Source organism: Fragaria vesca, linkage group LG6, assembly GCF_000184155.1.
Source record: "Fragaria vesca subsp. vesca linkage group LG6, FraVesHawaii_1.0, whole genome shotgun sequence".
Classification (NCBI taxonomy): Eukaryota; Viridiplantae; Streptophyta; class Magnoliopsida; order Rosales; family Rosaceae; genus Fragaria; species Fragaria vesca.
This window is the reverse complement of record NC_020496.1, coordinates 11,046,187-11,064,919: the sequence shown is the minus strand read 5'-3', so window position 1 is coordinate 11,064,919 and position 18,733 is coordinate 11,046,187. Positions and strand designations below refer to the sequence as shown.

The 18,733-nt window shown below is 37.5% G+C and overlaps 2 protein-coding genes and 1 non-coding gene across 3 annotated transcripts; all 3 read left to right on the top strand.

Moving 5' to 3' along the window:
- Nucleotides 1-1,950: 1,950 nt before the first annotated feature.
- On the top strand, nt 1,951-2,022 carry TRNAM-CAU. The gene has a single exon. It is a non-coding gene; the product is annotated as a tRNA-Met (tRNA).
- Nucleotides 2,023-4,040: 2,018 nt separating this feature from the next.
- On the top strand, nt 4,041-6,541 carry LOC101293317. The gene is made up of 4 exons (XM_004302856.1): nt 4,041-4,383; nt 4,487-5,097; nt 5,689-5,874; nt 6,007-6,541. Exons 2-4 carry the CDS (start codon nt 4,618-4,620, stop codon nt 6,289-6,291), a joined length of 951 nt encoding a protein of 316 aa, XP_004302904.1. The 5' UTR covers nt 4,041-4,383; nt 4,487-4,617; the 3' UTR covers nt 6,292-6,541.
- A 667-nt stretch (nt 6,542-7,208) lies between these two features.
- On the top strand, nt 7,209-11,876 carry LOC101293017 (protein disulfide isomerase-like 1-6-like). Its single transcript, XM_004302855.1, has 12 exons — nt 7,209-7,734; nt 8,074-8,203; nt 8,315-8,480; nt 8,794-8,912; nt 9,479-9,559; nt 9,641-9,730; nt 9,842-9,913; nt 9,995-10,063; nt 10,374-10,454; nt 10,752-10,890; nt 11,378-11,427; nt 11,518-11,876. The coding sequence occupies exons 1-12, from the start codon at nt 7,232-7,234 to the stop codon at nt 11,611-11,613; spliced, it is 1,596 nt and encodes a 531-aa protein (XP_004302903.1). The 5' UTR covers nt 7,209-7,231; the 3' UTR covers nt 11,614-11,876.
- The last annotated feature ends 6,857 nt before the right edge of the window (nt 11,877-18,733 follow it).

Sequence of the window (18,733 nt, the reverse complement as noted above, 5' to 3'; positions counted from 1 at the left end):
AACTATTGTCAGCTCTGATACAAGATCAAAAGCAAAGCTCCTTATTCAAATACAACTAAAGACTAAAAGGAAAGTCTAAAAACTACGTCCAAAAAGATAAACAACTACACTAGAAAGCGAAAAAAACTCTACTCCTACACAACCATTAAATAAAAGCATGTGTCCTAACAAGTTTGGCGCCTAGAGACCTAGAGTGTCTGTTTCCACTCAAGAGACTAGTGAACATGAAGCATTTCTAGTGAGGACCCTTAAGTTAAAGACTTGGGGAGGACTTTTCAGTTTATCCCACATTTCGATCTTATATCTACATCTTGACCGTTCAGTTTATAGGTATTTATGAGTAGATAATTTCTTCAAATTTTCAACTATATTGAAAATTGTTAAGACATTCATAAGTGTGATTTATCAATTATGAACTTGAACGGTTCATATTTGACAGATTTGGTTCGTCCATTAATTTGATCTAGTTTGTTATATTAACGAACATCAATTTGGGTAAAAATTTGTAGAAATGATATACTCATATAAACCTAAAAACTGAACGGATAAGATGTCAAAATGTGATTGAAAATTGAGTCTTTTAAACCATAAACTGAAAAGTCGTCACCAAGTCCTCAACTTAAGGGTCCTCACTAAAAGAGCTCCCCTAGTGAACATCTTTGATCTAGTATCAATATAGTCTAGATGTGTACACTACGACAAAAAGCACACCACATGTCCAGATAATTTGAGATAAAGAAAGAGAAAAGGATCAGATGAGAGGCCGTAAAGACGTACAAGTGAAGAAATACATAACTCACAAGTGCCTTCAATATTATATATACGTCTACGTAGGAGTAACATATCGTTTTAGTTTTACCATAAGAAATACATAATCTCACAGGTGCCTTCGACATTGTATATAGTCTAGCAGTAGGGACGTACTTAAGAGTAACATAGCATTTTAGTTTTACCATACCTCTCTATAGTCTAAACAATATTCGATCGTTTAGCAGAGTCCTCTTCCCTCCAAAGCTCCCTGTTTTCCCTTCATTTCCATCGGTTTTTATCCTCTAGCCTCTTTCACCCACACGTCTGACATACGTCGGCTTTAAAGAATAATCTGAGCCTCAAAAATTGAAAATCCCCGCATCAATTCTAACAATAAGGTATGGAATGACATGCTGCCATGTTGGATATTACACTGCTTGCGACTGTGGACTGGAAACTCGTGAATGGACTACCATGTGAACTATATTCTTGTGTTGTTATTCTGATAAACAGGAATGTAGATCGATCCTGATGATGCTTTTGGTGTTTCTGTTGGAAAATTGATAAATGTTTGTTTTGAGCATAATCATACTGCTTCATCCTATACATGGATCAAATGATCTTCATCGTGTGCTCATGCTAGATACTCATATTGAGAAAAAAATAAAAACGGCGTTGAAGTGTTGAACAATGAGGGAATGACCCGTTATAGTATAAACAAATTTACTCATCTCCCAAATTTACCAAATTCAATCACTACATGGGAAGCAAAGTTATGTAGGACAATATTTCATATTTTCAGTTGCCCTATTCATCAACCTCACTCACTGGGTCACAGAGAACCTCCCCAACAGATCACTTAGATATGAGATATAATTTTCGATAAGAATTTTGTCTTAGTATTCAAGTCATTAGGTGCTTGATATATGGCTTAAAATATTGAATATTTGATCTGGAAGCTTGAAGGATGTATGTTGTAGTAGTTGACTGATGAGAAGTAATATGTTAATTTGTTCTCTACAAAATATATATGTTCCATTTAGATGATCTTTAATACAAATATGTTGTGAGAAGGTGTGATGTTGGAGGGTTTTGAAGCAGATAGATCGACTCTGAGAGAGCACTGTCTATACTCTATAGTCTAAAACTAAGATTCAATCTATAATATAAGTAGAGCTAAATACAGCATACTATCACCAAATCAGAGTGGCGCAGCGGAAGCGTGGTGGGCCCATAACCCACAGGTCCCAGGATCGAAACCTGGCTCTGATAGAAGAGAAAGGCTTCCACTGGTTTTTTTTATTATTATTATTATTATTTTTTTATATAATAATTTGTTCCTTTCTCTCCATCAGTTTTTCACATTTATTTTAGTTTTGTCCCTTCTGGTACCTTTCAAGTTTCAACAACGTTCTAATAAACTGGTGGTTCATTTTTCAGATTTCAAATCACTTCATAGTTATATTTAGTTTTTTTTTCTTTTCAATGAGATAATTATATTTAGTTATGATTCAACAAATTGATTTGGACATACATTAATGATTCAACGTTCTAATAAACCGTTACGGTATGTTTGGATGAGGGTGAATTTCCGGGAATTTAATAAAAAATAGGGAATTCTCAATTTTTTATGATTGTTTCCACTGTTTGGATTCTTATCCCGTGGAAATTAATAGTGAAATTTGGAAGTATAAATTCCCGACTTGAATTCCTCACAAAATAGGTGTTATTTAACAATTCCCTTGAGTAAGGTTAGTTTAAATACTAATTCTTTTCATTTTAAAACTCTACATCACGAAATCCAAACAACGGAATTCTTAATTAATAAAATTTAAATTCATGAAATTGTAATTCCTATGATTTTGAAATTTCTATGGAAATTGAATTACTTTATCCAAACACAACGTAAAGTCTTACTTACCTATTCTTATAATACAAAACCTATTTTGCATACCACCATTAATAGTTTCATACTGACTAAAGTTATTATTTTTGAACATAGGGTGTGAACAAGACAAGTTGAGTTGAAAACTACGTTGCTCAAGCTTAAATTAGCTTAATTTGGCTCAATTGTAGAAGCTCAAGCTTGAGCTAGAGCTACAATTGACATGCTCCTTCAACAACACATCATCAAGCAAGTGAGCAACATGACTCTAGTAAGGTGAGTCGTCCCGTCTGTAACACTATTTGCTTCTCTGAGAATATGTCGAATATGGACATAATGAGAAGCAGTTTCGTATGCTTTGCAATCTCACCACACGAGTCACGATCCACTTCCAACAAGTCCTCCTCTCATCTATTAAGGGCAGTAACTAACTGGATCTAGTCACTTTCCTAAATATTTGAGCTACTTTTTAGAGAGATAGGAGTTGTTTATGAGCATTTCAAACCAAATACGGTATACTATGTATAAATTCCCATCACTTTGTTTGTGTAAAACAACTGCAAAGTACACTGCAATTTAACATTGACATGTGAACCCAAACACCTCTATTTGTTGGAAACTAGTGCATACATAGCTTCATTGTCCTTGACCCTCATAATTACTTTTGAGGACGTCGGCAAGAGACTACAATGACGATCGATCATTACTCTCTCGTGTATGCGAACCTTACAATTTACCTCTTTGTTTCTCTATCTTCAACCGACTATTTTCCTTGCATTTTAAAAGATTCTATTTCAAAATCTATATTTTAGAAGTTGCAATATTGTTCATTCTAATTTTTGGCTTCAATTAAATCGTTTTTTGAAAAACAATTAAAGTGTGTCACGTCACACGAGCCAAAAAGTAGGTACTTGACATTTGCGTAGCGTATCTGCTTGTGTGGTTCATAAAGTCTGATAGCTCTTATGTCATGATAGGGATCATTATAAGCTAGAGTTCTATGTCATGGCTTAGAAATTTATCACAGAATTCAAATATAAATTCACATTTCCAGATGTACTACCCCAGAAAAGGACATAAACGTGAAACATACAAGAGAACTACCAGTTTTTCCATTAAATTAAAGCATGTTGATTTGTTGAAGAAGAAGAAGACACCAAGCACCACCATGCTGGAATCTTGGTTGGTACTTTGTCAAAACCTCCATCCAACAAATAAGTCTCATTAGAAAGCATCATTGTCACACATTCACAGATTATATTATCTCTTCCCATTTAAATTAGTTATCAATTATGGGTTTTATATGGAAATTGGAGTGCTGCCGACACTTGTGGCTCTATTTTACAACCGGGCCTTGGCTAAAGCCTAAAGAACAAGGGGTGGTGACTGGTGAGTGTCAAGTGGGACTTCCTAGACTCCTCTCATTGGTTGTTAAGAGGAAAGGGTAAGCTTCACCTCACTTGCTCTCTTTGCTTTGCAGACATAGGGACAGACAAAGACAAGGAAGAACAGATAGCTAGTTCTTGATTATAGTCCTTTCACTGTGATAGAGAGTTTCGTACAGAGGAGTTTCCAGTTTTTTTCTCTAGTACAGAACTCAACTTTAGTTCACTATCTTTTGAAAGTAGTTTCTGGGTTTCTGAGAATCTGCTGAAAGTTTGAAACTTTGTGTGAATTTTCACTCCGACTACTTTGTATTTTGTTGCTCTTTGATTCTGCAGAACCAATCTCTGCACAAAGCTTGCTTTGTAAGTTTCATAGAATTTCCAATTTATGTTCCCTGCTTTGGTCTAGTTCTTCAATTTTTCAGTATTGCATGGAATGTTGATATCTTTCTGAATTTTTTCTCAGGATATCAGAGAATCTGCTAAGATACTAAGACCTTTGGTGATATTCAACTCAGGTTCACTAGTATCTTCTTGTTCCTTTCCAACTATTTTCAGACTCGGTGATTTTCCTGCATTCAGTTATTACAAGCAATCATGCTTTCAGCTAAATCCGAGTCTGATATGACTAGCTTAGCTGCATCATCACCATCAAGGTCTCCAAAGGTTCCTGTGTACTATGTTCAAAGCCCTTCAAGGGACTCACAAGTCTCACATGATGGAGACAAGTCCTCCTCAATGCAGGCCACTCCAATTTACAATAACAGCCCTATGGAGTCACCCTCCCACCCCTCCTTTGGAAGGCACTCGAGGAACTCCTCTGCGAGCCGGTTCTCGGGGATTTTCAGGTCCTCCTCAGGGAGGAAGGGCGGCCGGAAGCAGCATAGGAACAATGACAAAGGGTGGCCGGAGTGTAAAGTAATTATGGAAGAAGGGGATTATGATGATCTTGATAAGGAGTTTTCGAGGCGTATGCAGATCTTGATGGCTCTATTTGGCTTTGTGGTGTTGTTCACTGTCTTCTGCTTGATCATTTGGGGAGCAAGTAAGCCTTTCAAAGCTGAGGTTTTAGTCAAGGTATGATAATTGAGAACTTATTGTCTAATTTGCAGTTCAATTTTTCTAAAAGGTTCAAGTCATTATGAATAGTTCTTACTTAATTTTGTCTGAGGTCTGTATAATGATGCTAAGATGTGCCTGTAAGAATTGGTCATTTTAGGTTTTTTTTTTCTTTTAACATCCTTGTCAGTTGGTCTAATTGGCTCAAAAGTAAACGAGTATGACACTATGCTGATTTTTTATGCGTTGACATTTTGCTTATGCTCAAGACTATGCAGTTTCTAGGCTTATGCTTTTGTGAAAAATGGTTTTGAGTTTATGCTCGAGACTGCAGTTTTTAGGCTTATGCCTATTTGAGTAATGCTATTGAGTTTATGGTTTAGTATTTAGTGCAATGTTCCTAATAGGATAAGATTGGATGGTCTATTTGGGGAGTTTGGAACAGCAATATCACCAAACTTGACTCAACTCTGCATGTATTGTAACACAAACACCTTGAAGCTAGCTCCTTGGGCGGTTTTACCTATTTGCACAAACTGCTTTCTGTCTTGTTATTTCTCTCTGCTGCAAGCCAATCCCTAAATGAAGAATTGATGATTCAATGTGCAGAGCTTGACAGTTAGCAATGTCTACGTTGGCGAGGGTTCAGATTTTTCAGGGGTTCCAACAAAGATGCTGACAGTGAATGGCTCACTAAAATTCACTGTGCGCAACCCTGCTTCAATTTTTGGCATTCATGTTAGCTCCACACCCATCAATCTTCTCTATTCAGACATTTCTGTTGCAACTGGTCAGGTTGGGAAATCTCTTCTCCCCTGAATCTTTATTTTTTCCCGAACCATTCATGACTAATAAGCATCTTGAACTAAACGTGCTGGAAGCTCATCGCTCATCATGGTAAGTAAAATGTTTACTTTGCTATTGCAGTTAAAGAAATACTACCAGCCAAGAAAGAGCTCCCGAACAGTATCAGTGATTTTGGCAGGGACCAAGGTTCCTCTGTATGGTGCTGGATCAAGTTTGATGTACTCTTCAACTGGTGCTTTGGCTCCAGTTCCACTGACCCTAAATTTTGAAATCAAGTCTCGAGGGTACGTTGTTGGACATCTAGTGAAAACCAAACACATAAGGGCAATCTCATGTCCTTTGGTTATAGATCCTACTGTCACCAAACCCCTCAAGTTCAAAGAGAGTTCTTGCACTTATAACTGATATATATCTATAGTCCTTACTCCTTAGCTCAATGAGCAGCATCATTGTTCAAGGAAGAATCCTACTCTGAGATACTGCAGGACTAGTTTTGATAAAATGCTTTTGTGTAATGCATTTGTGCAAATAAATTGATGTAAATAGGTTGAACTTGTGTACATGTTCGTTACATGACTGCGATGGTTTTGTTTCTACCATATAATGTACAACAGTAGAAAAGATGGAGGACCCTCTATACAATCCGAATTCCTGTATCTGCTCTCATCTGTCAGAAGTCTACACACTTTGTTCAAACTATCAAACGGACTTGCTCACAAAAGAATGCAAGACCAAAATGGTTATGACAAAAGATATGGCAAAGTTAGCAACCGCATGATGCACAATATATGTTTCAGCAACGCAAAGCTTGGCAAGCGTTGATCAAAACAAGAACTCAAGTAGAGGACGAAACTACAAATCGCACATCTTCAGCAAGCAAACACAAAAACAGTGCAATCAAACTGCAGTTTAGTTTTCTTTTCCTAAAAACACCCTAAGTTATGAACAAAATCAATTCTCAATCTAGTACAATAACCAAATATGGCAAATTTGTAGTAGTTGCTACCACGATACGCACGACCATCAATCTTTTTATGCAAAAATAGACGGTCCATTTTTCTTTTTTCATTTGCAAATATGAAATGAGGTAATAAACATCACAATAATGCTAGAGATATATATTAGTATATATTAGGCAATAGCATCATTCAAGGCATTAAAGGCGGTAGGATGGCATTACCTTTCTAATCTTTTTTTGACTAATACTAGACCTCCATTTATATCCTCCTCCAATTTTCACACGCACCCCCTTCCTCTGTTCTACAAAGATCCAAACTTTCACTCCATAGATCTCATTTCCCCTGCACAATTGTCACAAACCCACAATCCCACATTGCCCACCACCATGTTTAGACCAAAACCCACATCAAGATTCATCCTTTTAGCCCTCACCCTTCTCCTACTAGCCAACTTCATAGCTTCAATCACAGCCACTACTGAAAGTGAAGACAGTGAATTGGAGGAGCTACTAGCATTGGATGATGAAGTGGAACAAGAAGAAGAGCAAGGAGGGGTTTCAAATGTGAGGTCTTCAGAGGCAGAGGTGTTAACCAAAGCCCAAAGGATTGTTCTTGAGCTCAACCATGACAATACCAAGAGGGTGATTGAGAAGAATGAGTTTGTTCTGGTTCTTGGGTATGCTCCTTGGTGTGCCAGAAGTGCTGAGCTCATGCCTCAATTTGCTGAGGCCGCAACTTCACTCAGTGAATTGGGGAGTCCCCTTCTGATGGCTAAGCTTGATGGAGAGAGGTATCCGAAAACGGCGTCGTTGCTTGAGATCAAAGGGTTCCCTACTCTGCTTCTGTTTGTCAATGGCACGTCTCAAGTGTACACTGGTGGATTTTCTGCGTAAGTGGGCTTATAACTTTGTCAGACTGTTCAATTGTGAATATGTTTGTGTTATGTTAATTGGGATTAGCTATCTGAATATTAGTCTGGTCAATTATATCACTGTCTCTTTTCATTGCTCAAATCTTTGTGATTGTTGTTGTCTCTTGTATTGGATATATGTCTTCAGCTTCAATCAAGTAACTTTATCAATAGTGGTTGAATATCAGTTTTTGCTGCCTACTATCAACTTGTCTTCAAACAATTTGCATTTGTTGGTATATATTGAAGCAAATTTCTGAATATCTAAGATTTATAGTGTATGCCATTGATGTGTTTGTGGGGCACATTTTTATTCAGGGAAGAAATAGTGATATGGGCAAGGAAGAAGACCGGTGAGCCTGTTATTAGGATAAGCTCAGTGCCAGCTGCAAAGGAGTTTCTCAAGAGGCACAATATATTTGTTGTTGGTTTGTTTGAAAAGTTTGAGGTACATGCTGGTTTCTTGTATTGGGATGCTTTGTTTTCTTTGCTTTGATTGTCGATTTGTTTGCATATTACTGACATTTTGGGTTTTCTTTTTCTTTTGTTATGGAAACAGGGGCCTCACTATAAAGAATTTGTAAAAGCAGCAACTGCTGATAATGCAATCCAGTTCGTAGAAGTAAGCAACATTGATGTTGCCAATGTTCTCTTTCCCAATGTAAAACAAGTTAATCTTTTCCTTGGAATTGTGAAAAGTGAGGCTGAAAGATACACTGCATATGGTGAGTTGGCAAATAGGAACATTTATTTGTCTGCTCTTTTCACAGATTTTCGCTGTGCCTAGCTTCACTTTGTTGTTATTTTTTTTTGTTGCTCTGTCATAATTCTTTATCTTTAGTTTAGAGGCGAGGATAATTGATTTTTCCTTGCATATTATCTGTAGTCAAACTAGAGTTTATATGCTGAGGAAACCATTAATCCTGATCTTGGTATTGTGGACTTGCATGTTTGACTGTTTTATTTTATCACATTTCCTGAAGTTATGCCAATGAGCCAGAATTCACTAAAGTGATTGTTAATTTGTTTGGTTTGCAGATGGGACATTTGAGATGGAGCAAATATTGAAGTTCTTGGACTATAACAAGTTTCCATTAGTTAACAGACTGACTGAATCAAATTCTGCCACAGTTTACTCCAGCCCTCTTAAACTTCAGGTTTCTGATACTTATGATATGTACCTCTTATAACATTCTATTACTGGAACACGTAGATATGTACATAAATATGCGTATCTTTATTTTTTATTTATTTATCATGTACCTTGTCACAAATGGAATTTGTAGTTCTGGAACAGGTATCAAAAAAGTAAAGATCTTATATAAATCTGACTCAGAATATAACATAAGTAAACTGCAATCAGACCTTCCTGGAATCAATATGGGACTTTCAAATGATAATTCAGATCGAAGTTTAGGATTTTCTAACATCCTATGCATCTTTTAATATTACATTTTTCTCTCCATTCACTCATTCAGTAATTCAAGATGCTTAAAATAACAATATGCAGGTTGTCCACGTATTTTGTTTCACTAAATTATGTTGGATTAATTTTCTTTTGAAAACAGATAACAAGCAGATTATACCTCCACTAATATTTGTGGGCTTAGATTAACTGCTGAGAATTGTATTTTTCTGAAGCTCAGTATCAGTGGAAATGGGAAAACAATCACACATACTTACAAGGTTATTGATCTGGTAACTCTTTTTCATTGTCTGCTAGGTCATTGTCTTTGCAGAAGAAGATGAATTCAAGAAACTTCTGGAGCCTCTTCAGGATGTTGCTCGACAGTTCAAGTCAGAGGTACATATGAATGGACTGAATTTGAAACTGTTGAATGAATTGGGTCAATCTACTAATGACGTTATCACTTTCGTGATCCAGATAATGTTTATTTATATAGACATCACAGATGAAAACCTTGCCAAGCCTTACTTAACATTATTTGGGCTAGAAGAAGCAGAGAGCACTGTGGTTAGTTTTCTACTTGTGAATGGCATGCATGTTGGCTATGACGTTTCACTCTGTGGTAGATGATATTTACCTAGGCTATAACTTTGTTTGTTTTGTTTGTTTTCTGCACAGGTGGTTGCTTTTGATGTCAGAGTCAACTCTAAATATCTATTAGAATCAAATCCAACACCAAGCAATATAAAGGTAAAAGTTTCTCATGTATCCTATTTTCCTTATAAACAATAACTACGCCGGCACCTAGAACATCTGGTTTGGCTTTTGTAGGAGTTCTGCTCGGGGCTTTTGCATGGCACTCTGTCTCCATACTTCAAATCACAACCAATACCTAATAACGTGAGTAGTTTCCCTTAGAGCTTTTTGGATCAAAGATGATAAATTTAGTCTGTTCATTTGAAAACAGTTATACATTTTGCTTCTTTGTGTGTTATATATTCTTTCATTCGAAAAAAGTTTATTTTATGGCAGAGCTGAAACAAAGAATAATCTCAATGCTAATTTCATAATCTGATAGATTTATCACATGCATATTGTTGGTCTAAGTCACAGAAAAGCTGTGAATCGTCATGTCTTTCTTTGACAATTTTTGAAAAAAATCATTCTTTTATCAGAAATTTTATACCACTCTACTGCTGGGAATTTGCAGACAAATGAAACAGTCCATGTCGCCGTTGGAAAGACATTTGATGACTTGGTTTTGAATAACAACAAGAATGTTCTACTAGAGGTATGTGTTTTTTTCTTCTTCTAGTCTTCTACTATTAGTATCTAAGCTGAAGCAACATATGTATGGAAACAAAAGTTGACCAACTTGAAACAAAATAGAGAGTTGTTCAAAATAACATACAGTTTTGGATTATACTTTACATTTTCGGAATATACTTGAGTCCATTTATTTTGCCAAAGAAAAAAGAAATAGAAGAAAAAGAAGAAACGACCTTAATTGGTTTAAAGAATTCCTAATTATCTATAGACAGATTATATTGCCTATTTGCATATAAATCTCATCACTGTTGGGAAACAGGTGTTCACACCCTGGTGCATCACATGTGAGACCACTAGCAAGCAAGTTGAGAAGTTGGCTAAGCATTTCAAAAGCTTGGATAATTTATTCTTCGCAAAAATTGATGCTTCTGTAAATGAACATCCAAAACTGAAAGTAAGTGTTATTTTTGGCATCAAGTTTTTGCTTACAACATTTAGTTGAAAACCTAGCATTTCATGGAATCTAGGAGATTGGATGTCAGTTAAGCATTATGGAGAGAAAGATGTGAACTGATTTCTTTTCCATGGTTATAGTTGTGAGGACTCTCTCTGAACAAACCATGTTTCAGTAATTTAGGTTGTCTACTTGTGCTCTGCCAGTGTTATAGTTCCTCTCATCTTTTTTCCTTAAAAGCTTAATGATCAGTGCAATCCAATAATTGCTGTTTGTTCTTATTTGGATCATTTGGAATAGTACAGGGAAGTCTGTTAGTCCTTGTTCTTAAATAGTACGGCATTATGTTAGTTCATATTTCTTAGGAATTCAATATTTGCTCCCATGTTATTGATGAAAATCAAATGGCAGTGAAGTTTATAGATGATAAGATGCTAGTGCAGTGATTCTAAGAAGATTATGTTGTTTTGATTGTTTGCCATTGCAGGTAGATGACTATCCAACACTCTTATTTTACACAGCCAATGATAAAGAGGATCCGGTAATAACGACATATCTCTTTCTTGCAGATATTTACTCTTCAGACCAAAAAAGACCATTCTTATGTATGAATTTCTTTTACTACTTGCAGATCAAACTTTCTACAAAAACCAGCTTGAAGGACCTGGCGACATCAATCAACAAACATGTGAAAGCCAAATACGAAGTTGCTAAAGATGAACTATAGATACTATACAGATTGGTCTACAAGGATTCTAATAGGATATGATAGTGATTACTTAGTGATTTGTAACCAGAATTTTGGAAGAATAGACCTGAGGAATTGGTCAAGGCCTCACTTTCAACCAAGCTGTCCAAGCATGTGGGAGTCTGCAGTCTTGTTGGCCCCTTTTCCTCATAAAAGTAGCTTTCTAGCTGGTGACCCATATTTGTCAATTATTATGACATTGTCTTCACTATACTTGGACCAAGTTGACAAGGATTTTACTGATATGCCGTATGCAGTATAAACAAGTGTGAGTTATGACTTTCTTAGGGACGGTGCTGTTTGAGTAACGCGCAAGATCACGGTAGTTAAAAGAAGTTTCTCAAAAGAATAATAATACGGAGCTTCTGGGATTAACCTAAAAACCCAGACAACCTAACAAGACGATGTTATGTTGCACGTCCTATTATGGCGGACGCCCGGGGGGGGGGGGGGGGGGGGATGGGGGTAACTCCCGAATTTTTTTCTGCTAACCTGTTTGTATATGTCAATGTTCATTTGATTTTCACCACTTAGCATATAGACCTATGGTTTGAGAATCTGCTACCCGGCAAAAGAAAAAATCCCAGTAGAGATATATAAAGTAGAAAGAACGGCGCTGTGTGTGATGTGCTTTCCCAATAAGCTGGTGGTTTGCTCAAATGGGGAAGAAGAACCCAACTCTCTCCCCTTCCCTATATATTTACCGTCTTCTTATCTTCCATCACTACTAGAACCACATCTACTTAACCCTTTACCCCTCAAATGGGGAAGAAGAAGAACCCAACTCTCTCCCCTTCCCTATATATTCACTGTCTTCTTATCTTCTATCACTACTAGAACCACATCAACTTGACCCTTAACCCCACTTTTGAAAAACCATCAATTTTCCACTTCCATTTTTTTTTCTTTTTTTTTAAAGAGAGGTCATTCATTAATGAAGCTCAGCGAACAGTACAATAATAACCTGCCCAAAGGGCCGTCAGAAAAAGCCATTATGCAGAAAAACTATCCTAGTATGCTCCTCACACAAACGTACTAAAACACCTAATCCAAGTACATTCACCTTCTATGAAGATAAAATCAAAAACAAAAGATTAAAAACTCCGAAGCGTTATAAATTGTGACAACAGAATTCTTATATTCTTGTCGATCTCCCAATCAAGCTGATGTGATAATAGAAGTGGAATTCACCACTTCAACTACCGCCTTCTCCATATCCACTACAACAACTTCAGTCGGAGACTTCGTCTTTGGAGGTAGAGCTACCTCTTTGCCAACCACTTCCATTGCTTCTGTAGAATCAGTAGAGGGATTTACTTCCTCTATCATATCATCCTCCTCGTCTTTAGAGTAGGGCAAGGTGGACCCTTTTTATGCTTGTTTGTAGACCCTCTTGATCGTGCACCCTTCTTCTTTGGGGGTGTCACAAGAAGCCGACCTAACTCATTAAGAAGACTCAAATTCAAGTATTCAATTTTCGGACTCAGAACTGTGGACACCTCAAGCATCTTCTTCCCTGGTTGAATAAGAGGACGCTCAGTTATCTTCTTTCTTCCCCGTTTAGCAGATTGTTGTTGCTCAAACAAGTGGGGGAACAATAAAACGTCCAACCTTACAAGCTTTGAGAACCCTAGCAGTCAACTCATCATTCACCATCAAGTGTTTCCCAGGCAATTGTACCGGCACTAAAGCCTTCACTTTTGCAGCCAATTGCACAACTTCATCTTTGTGTTTTTCAGCCCTCAGTGCAACATCACTGCTCAGAAAGCTGCCATTAGGCACCTTAAGCTTTGCTATAGTCAATTCTTCCATCGCTGTAACCGGGAGTCCATGCAAAGCTTCATCTTCTCGCACAAAAAACTCGTCACAGCCCTCAACAACATGCTCAAAAAGACCATAAAACTTACAGAGACCTTGAATTTTCTCATAAATGATCTCAACATCAACATGCACAGAACCAAAAGAATAATTGCGATCAAATCTGTAACGCTGCCTCGTATCCATAGTCAAACGAATCTTTTGTTTTTCATCTTTACGATTCAGAGCCAAATTATCAAAACGATGAACCTTACCAATAGATTGTCCGATCATCTGAAGAGATTTATTGTTGTACAACAAATGCGGTAACCCTAAGATCAAGACGCATGTCTCAATGGAATGAAGAGGAGGGTTCACAACCGTAGAGATCCTGTCGTACGGCACCGTCACCAGCATTGCATTTTGATAGAACCAAGGTCCGCTGTGGAGGACCTTGTTGCGATTTGCTTCCCGATCAAACTAAAACACGAATCGGTCTCCCTCAGAATGGATTTGCAGACCAGAGCTTTGCCTCTAGATAGATGGGATCGTTCTCATAAAGCCAGCGGCGTTGGGATGTCGCTTGAGGAGGTGCCCAACTATGAAGTAGTGGGAAACCTCGAGAGCTGCCCCTCCGGCAGGCCCAAAGTTGACATGAGCAACCTCAGATGGGGCTGAGGGTGATGCTAGGGAGAAAATTTGGTCAGACATGGATAAGAAGGTATTGTCGAAGACGGCTAGAGTCGACGATAAAGAAACCCTAGCAGAGAAAGGGTTTTCGGGGAGAATCACTTCCAATTTTTCTGTCTTCTCCTTCCATATCTGATTACCTCCTTTTAACCGCCAAATTAACACACCCACACAACCCTAATTCACTCTCATCTCTTAAACCCACTTCCAAATATGAGCTCATATGTAATACCCCGGAATTTTGATATTAGTTTCTAATATTATTTTAGAAATTATTTAAATAAGAGTTGTATGGATTTGTGGTTTAGTGAGTGGACTGGAAGTAGTCGAGTTTTTAGTTTCGTGAAAATGCTCTATTTTGAAGGGTTAAAAGTTGACTTTTTAATTGGTTGGGTTTCTCGGGAAACTTCATTCACGAAAATTGTAGAGCACGACGATACGAGTTCGTAGACACGTCGCACGCGTAAAACGGAAGTCGTATGTGGAAGTCATGGTCAGCGGAAGTTGTGGCTTTTCGGGAATATTTAGGTTAAATAGGAAATTTTCAGTTTGGGTTCTCAGTTTTTCAGAAACCAGTTTTTCCTCCCTCTCCTTCTCTCTGTCCGACCCCAAGAGAATTCAAAGTCCTCCAGTCGACCCGACCCGAACCCGGTGACCCGACCCGGCTTTTTCGGCCACCTCCGACCGACCTAGACGCCGGCACCGGTCGGGTTCTCTTCCTCTCCTCCGTCTGAGCTGCCCTGCGGTGGTGACTTGCGCCGATTCGGTCCCGAAGTGGTGACCCGAAGCTCGGAATTTCGGGTTAGAGAACCGGTCGGGTTTCAAACCTCCGACGGCGGCAACAAGGCCGGAGACCGGTCGGGATAGAAGCTCCTTGACGTCCTGGTCCGACTTCTGGTGGCCTTGGAGCGCGACTCACGGCGGAGAGTGGTGGTGGTGGATTCCAAACTTTTCGACGCGTTTCCGGTGATTTCCGGCCGATTCCGGCCGAACTAGTTGAACCCTCAGGTATAAAAGATGCTCCTCTCTCCTCAATCTGCAAATTTGATGTTTTGAGTTTGCCCAAATTCGAACGTTTCGTGGTGGCCCGTGGGGCCCACTCGCCGCCGCCTTTGGTGGCGAGTGGCAGCGCATCGGTAATGTCTGGGGTGATTTGGGGTGCTGGTTAGATAGTACTCTTCGATACGAGCGTGTTGATATGTGGGTTGTAGGTTTTGGTTATCATTATTGCATGCTAGGGTTTCCCCGTGGTGTTAAGTTTCGTTCGTTTCATTTTTTGAGTAATCTGAACATGAGAATCTGGTTAGTAGTTCTATAGGATGTGTTGGACGTTTCGGCGACCTTTTAGAGGTCAAGGAGGAAGTTTTGTCTCAAGTGGCAAGCTCGTGGGTTAGGACTTGAGTTTCGGTTCGAGTCGGATAATGTTGTTTTTCATAGTTACTAAGGTTAACGTTTTTGTTAATAGGTGACTTGTGGCGTGGTTTTGTGCTATATGCTTGTGTTGTGCATGCGAAGACGCAGTTGGATTTGAGGTGAGTAACATCTCACTAAGGTTCACTTTCGGACCAATCATTTATAATTATTATGATGTCGATTTTGAAGATGATTATGATGATGATTGTGATGTTGATTTTGATATGATGATGATGATGATAATTGTATGATGATGATGAAAATGTTGATGGAAATGTTGATGATATGATGATTATGATGATAATTATTATGATGACGATGATAATAGTTGATTGATGATTATGATGCTATTTTTAATATTGTGAGTAAATCTCACATGGGTTCTTAAGGAACCAAATTTATTTTATAATTTTGTTATGGTTAGATGTGAAGTTGTCATTAAAGGAAAAATGATTTTTGTTTTAAAAATAAATGAGCTTGATCGTCAACGGCTCATGGGTAAGTGAAAATATGTTTTCTGGTAAAATAAAATCTTTCAAAAAAACTTCCGATCATGTGATATTGTGATCTTGAAATATGGTTGTTGATATATTATTCTAGTGGGAATATATATGTCTTCGTTTATATAAATATATCTAGGCGGAAAGATATAATTTATGAAATGCTCGTGTTGTTGTCGATGATAGATTTTATGTTGTGAATTGTTGTTTAAATAGTCAAACCGGGTTCCAAGCCTTTAATCGGGTGATTGGTTACGGTTATGATTATATTATTAATTTGTGATTTGATAAGTGTTATGATGGGAGAATATTTGTATGCGTGCCTTAGTGTGGTTTTGTGCATTAGTTGTGTATGTGTGTGCCTTAGTGGTGATTCTTAGATTAGGAGCTTTCGTGGTGGACCGGGAACCAAGCCTTGGCCGGGTGATTGGTTACGGTCAGTATAGAGCTCTAGTCTGTCAGTCGGTACTTCATGGGGGATGACTAAGTGTTGACGAACCCATGAGTACGCATTGTTGGTTACTTATGGAGGATGACTAAGTGTTGGCGAACTCATAAGTAAGAGTAGAGAAATGATTGTATGATGTTCTTATATGTTATCTTTTAAAATTTCTTGTTTTTAAGTATTTCCTGAACTATGCCTTTTTGCAGGATTTCATTTTGATTTGTTTGATTGCGAATTGTTGCGTTCTTTTTAATTATTTGTTCTTTTATGATTTTGAGTGATTTTGAATTATTGTGTTTTTCTTAATTGTTTCTTTTGAATTCTCTTGCTTTTAGGTGATTCCTGAACTAAGTTATCAATGCAGGAATTACCAATTTTAATTATATGTGTTGTTAGGATTGTTGAGTTATTATTTTGAGAGTTACTCATACGAGCTTTTTAGCTTACCGGGTTTGTTGTTTACAACCCGGTGCACCAATTCATGGTGCAGGGGTTAGACCTGCAGGTGATGATCAGAAGGTTTGAGGCAGTGGCCTAGGAGCTGGGTTTTTGTCGTTATACATTTATTTGTATTTTATGGTAGTTGTTTTTAAGCTCATGTGAGCGAAGTAGTTTATTACTAGACTTTTGGAAGTTGATGTAATTAAGGAGATTAAATGTTTAACTCGGTTGATGAGTTTATTGACATTTACATTTCCGGTATTGTTTTTAGTTTTGGAAATTGTTGAGCAGGTTATGGGGTATTTAGAATTTGAGTTTTATCATGCCCAAATTTTTTGAAATTTATCCTTCGAAAATTAGGGTGTGACATCATATCTAGCTTGTGTGTCTTTTTTCCTTCTTATTTTTGAATCGTGTGTTGTTGATACTCAAAGGATTCAAGAGCTACAAATTAATGGAAATCGAGAAAGAGAAAATGGATAGTACGTGAGCCGTCTCCATATGCTCCTTAATTAGCTTTTATTTTTTGCCCCCACTTACAAAACTTTATGCGTCTGCCACTCTCCTATATATTCCAAAACTCTTTACTGCTTAGCCACACTAAGGGCGTTTGTTATGTAATCATAAAATAGTTAACTTGTTTCTTTATATCATACCTTCTAGCTAGAATTTTTTTTTTTTTTTGGGTTCTGAATTCCTTCTAGCTAGAACCAAAAAGTAAAAACCAACAAGCTTGACGAGATTCAGTCGTCAATTCCTCTCCTCTTCTCCAGCTCACACCTATTTCATTTCTTCACAATTTAGTCTTTACTTTCTCTATTTTCTTTGGCTTGCTTTGTGAACTTTGTGATCAGTGTTATAGGAGCGAGTGATAGATATAGATATTTGACAAAAAATCACAAATGGTCACTGACTTTTGACACATTCATCACTTAACTCACTGACATTTCGAAAAACCAACTTTACTCACCCACTTTATGCACCGTTTGTCACTTAACTCACTCCGTTTATTTACACTGTTAGATATATATTGTCACCTGATCAATCACGTGCAATTTTTCTAGGGGTATTACTGTCCAACTTCAGCCTTCCTCAATATCATACAACATTCCATCCAAAATGAGTTGAATCTCGCCTCCAAAACGAGTTGAATTTTCCCTCCGAAACTAATTAAGTTTTCCCTCCATATATGTTCTTATTGTCATGAAGTTATAATCTATATGACAATATAAGATGCTGGAAACAAGTAGAAAAACAAGAGATCACAAACTACACAAACTACATGATAATAAACAGGCATGTAAACCAATTGTTTTCTAAAGATAATAGGTAAAAAACATACATGTTATAAGTTTATAGCAGTCACCAATCATGTATGAAGCATAACATCAATTTTGATTACAAAAACCCAACCTAAAATTACAATAGCAGAAAAGCAAAAAATCACAAATGGTCATTGACTTTTGACACATTCATCATTTAACTTATTGACATTTCAAAAACCCAATTTTACTCACCCATTTTATACACTGTTTGTCATTTAACTCACTCCGTTTATTTACACTGTTAGAAATTGTCACATGATCAATCACGTGCAGTTTTTATAGGGGTATTACTATCCAACTTCAGCCTTCCTACCTATTTAGTATGAGACAACGACTCGATCATAACCCTCAGCCCTCAGTTCCTCACCATTCTCTGAAACCCAATCATTTCTAGAGCGTGCGAGAGAAGAACAAAGAGATGCGAAGGAGAGAGAGAGAGAGAGAGAGAGAGAGAGAGAGAGAGAGAGAGAGAGAGAGAGAGAGAGAGG